The sequence below is a fragment of the Oryzias melastigma genome, linkage group LG16, assembly GCF_002922805.2.
Source record: "Oryzias melastigma strain HK-1 linkage group LG16, ASM292280v2, whole genome shotgun sequence".
In the NCBI taxonomy this organism is placed as follows: domain Eukaryota; kingdom Metazoa; phylum Chordata; class Actinopteri; order Beloniformes; family Adrianichthyidae; genus Oryzias; species Oryzias melastigma.
In genome coordinates this window covers 441,214-444,660 of record NC_050527.1, presented here as the reverse complement: position 1 = coordinate 444,660, position 3,447 = coordinate 441,214, and the positions used below count along the sequence as shown (strand labels likewise).

At 35.4% G+C, this 3,447-nt stretch overlaps 1 protein-coding gene across 1 annotated transcript in view; it reads right to left on the bottom strand.

Moving 5' to 3' along the window:
- The window catches only part of snrnp48 (small nuclear ribonucleoprotein 48 (U11/U12)), a 5,030-nt gene extending 3,022 nt beyond the window's left edge, over positions 1–2,008 (bottom strand). Inside the window, exons 1-4 of the mRNA XM_024266869.2 lie at positions 1,767–2,008; positions 1,564–1,677; positions 1,388–1,448; positions 780–860 (exon numbers count right to left, since the gene is read on the bottom strand). Coding sequence (XP_024122637.1) covers positions 780–860; positions 1,388–1,448; positions 1,564–1,677; positions 1,767–1,913 — 403 coding nt within the window. The 5' untranslated portion in view covers positions 1,914–2,008. The remainder of the gene's footprint in view (positions 1–779; positions 861–1,387; positions 1,449–1,563; positions 1,678–1,766) is intronic.
- Between the last annotated feature and the right edge of the window lie 1,439 nt (positions 2,009–3,447).

Sequence of the window (3,447 nt, the reverse complement as noted above, 5' to 3'; positions counted from 1 at the left end):
TCTATCAACGGTATTTTGTGCTTAAGCTCATGTCTGTACTACAAAATATTCTGGAAAACTTTTAGATTATGTCAGAATAAATTGATATGATAAAGCATGAGCCTATCGGGATCAGGTAGAGTGACTGAATATCAGACTTTTGTTCATAACTAAAGAATGCTTCTTTCTAGATTACAAATACTATAATGAACAACTTTTCCAGCTGAATTTGTTTTTAATTTACGTTAGAAATCTGCTGCAGTTTCAACTTATTTTTTTTTTTAGCTTTTCCAACCTTTAAACTAAAGGTTTGTGTAGTAAGTGGAACAGGAATGGAAGGTTTAAACATGAAAGATTAAAACTGATCAATATTTATTTCCATATGAATGAAAGGAACATTCGACAAGTCTAAATGCATGGAGTAGCTTCCCCAACCACGTAGAGGGAATTTGTTTTTAATATAAATTCCATGACCCCCTCTGGTGGTTTCAAAGGATATTATTTTTTTAAAGGATACTGCACGTTATCAGGCAAGCCTGAACCAGAGCAGCAGCACTTTCTACAGCCCCTCTCTTCTAATACTCACCCTTGATGCTGCAAAGAGAACAAACAGGGAAAATGGCATCAAACCAAAGGGGCAATCCAGAAAAAAAAGGTTTCACATTTGTGATTCTTGGCTGCTGTAACAGCCATGTTTTCCTTCAGATCAATAAAGACATATTTTATCATAATACATAGTCTAAAACGTGGACATATGAGATAAATAGTTCCGTATTAGCATCCTTAACGTGAAATGATACCTTGCCAGAAAACTCCTTCCATCTTCATCAGAGGCGCTGCAGATCTTGCCTGAAGGATCACCTGGTGTTGGGTGGCTTTGTCTGTCAGACAAACAGAAACTTTGATAAAAAGTTCGGATAACCAGAATGATCAAAGTTGAGCATTCATGAATATTAAGATCAGTGCTTTATTCCCAATATATCTCTATTTATAAATTTATTTATGAATCACTAGTATCTGAACTCATTGAGTTTACCAATCATATCCACCACTTATTTACAAAGACGGGAATGACGCTGGCCCCCACTGATATAGTTTTAGAGCAATTTGTGAAGTTGTAAATAACGCTAAAAATAGATTTGATATACACGTGTATTTGAATTTTTTGTCCTTTTTTCAGTTTGTTTTAATTGATGAAATTTCAAATAATCAATTATATATAATTATGCAAACTTTTATGTGGTTGTATTTCTTCAAATTAACTGGGGTCCGTGTTATTCTTAAAAATAATAAAAAATGAACGAACATCAAGAAGATCACAGAAAAAAATGCATATTTTTCTATGACTAAAAACTTGAGACAGAACAGTTAAAAACACAATTTCTATCTTTTTTTAGTGAATACTCACCCATTAAAAAGGTTTTGATAGAGCTGTTCTCATAACAAACAGATGGATCGTACATCTCTGCCTAAGAGAAGATTTGAGAATCTGTTTGAGTGAATTGATTGTGACAGACCACAAAGATGCAGAGGATAAAACAATGCGTCTTCCTCTGCAGTACTAGTGATGAGTTTCAGTATCACCTGCTCCTCAGCAGAGTAACCCATTTTACTCAGCCTGCAGGATGCCTTGTGTCTCTCCATAGACTTTGCTGGAACTCTGTGGTCAGGGTCATAGGGACACTGCTCCAATGGTTCCTAAAATCCCACCAAAAGACAATAAAATATCCTGTTTGTTACTGTAGGTAGCTGTGTGTGTAGATCAATAAGCGCAGATCTGCAGATACCTGGCTGGAGGCTGAGTAATCCGGCGACCATCCCAGCGTCTCAAAAATGTCGTGCAGCTCTTTTTTGCACTTTTCCGTGAACTCCGTGAGCTCCTGTAAACATTTTAATCGATCTTCGTCTGTTTGTGGCAGTAAAAAATCCGACATTTTGCCGTTTTTCGTCCAAACCAGCAGTGTTTTGGATTTACACAGCAGACACGGAAGTTATTTTTATGCGCGATGTGATGACGTAACAAGACTTCCTCCAAAGTGCATTCTAGGAAATGTAGTTAAAAACCCACTCGAATGAAAATTGTGTTTTTGGTGTTTTTAACATGTTCTTGTAGATTTTTTCTAATGGTGAACAATATATATTAAAAAAAATTAAGCTTAATATGTAACTGTCCCATTTTCCTTTATTTAAATCTTTCTGAATCAGGGAAAGACACAATCATGGGGTTGAAAAAAGCTTGTACCAGTGATGTAGGTGCTACAATCTGACTCAAAACTGTACAACAGGATAGCTTTAATATTTCTCGCCAATTTTGATGCACCTGCGATGTTGAGTTGGAATTGTAAGGGACTGTAAGCTGTTGGGAGAGCTTGTAAACAAAGGGATGATGGGAATTGTGGATAGGCCTTCGCCGACGGTCCCGCTCTCAACTCAGAGGCAAACTTCTAGTGAACTATTGCTGTTCTGCCGAAACAATACCCTCAAAAACAACTGTTTTTTATCTTCTAAAAACAGCCTATTCAAAAGATTTATGGGAACTCTTTTTAAATGTATCAAAAAAATTACTAAAAACCTACTTTCACTCTATACCTCACTCTAACACTGTCGAATTGCAGAATATTTCTATCTTTTAAATAGGACAATTGTCAGTGACAGTAAATATAAAACACAAAATAAAAAAATGATGGAGAACTAAATTAGAGGAAAGTTAACTCCACTTTAGTAGTTTCTCAGCATACTCACATGTGTGATGGATCATCAACAGATGAATGATCATGAGGCCCTACTTGCCTTAGTTTAATAAAAAACAAATGGAAATACTTTATATTTTGAGAATAAACAAAATCTGTGGGTATTTTTTAAAGTATATATTGTGACAGACCATTTAAAAAAAAAGTGTATAATTTTTCTCACAAACGTTTACATTAAATGCAAACGATGCTCTGCTTCATGAGGAGTGAAACTGCTTCACCAGCAGAAAACAGCAGTGCAGCAATTGAGATGAGGACTGTTGGTAATGGAAAAGCAAAGATGGGAATAGCAAAACGATGTGTAGTTAAACTAAAATGGAAATCTTCCATTTGTGCCAGGACTTTTTCTACGTTTGAGAGGACCCAAACATACATAAACCAGAAATAAAAACAAATATTTATTGGGCTGTGATTTTTTTTTCCTTCTGAATGCAGGGACTTATTACTTAAATGTTACACTAAATTAATAAAAAAAACAGTTGAGCATGGCATATTTATTGATCTCAAGTTAATTTCAAGACATGAAGAAAGACAAAAAATAACACAAGAGAACAACTGAAAGTATAAATAACAGCTTTGTCAGTGGAAATAACTTGAAGTTGTTTCATTTTCAAGTGGGGTACAGGTGTTCTTCTTGCAAAAATTCTGGCTCTATCGGACCATCTGCAAACACATCCCCTGTTCTGTGAAGAGAAAGATGGCAATCACATGTCGTGTT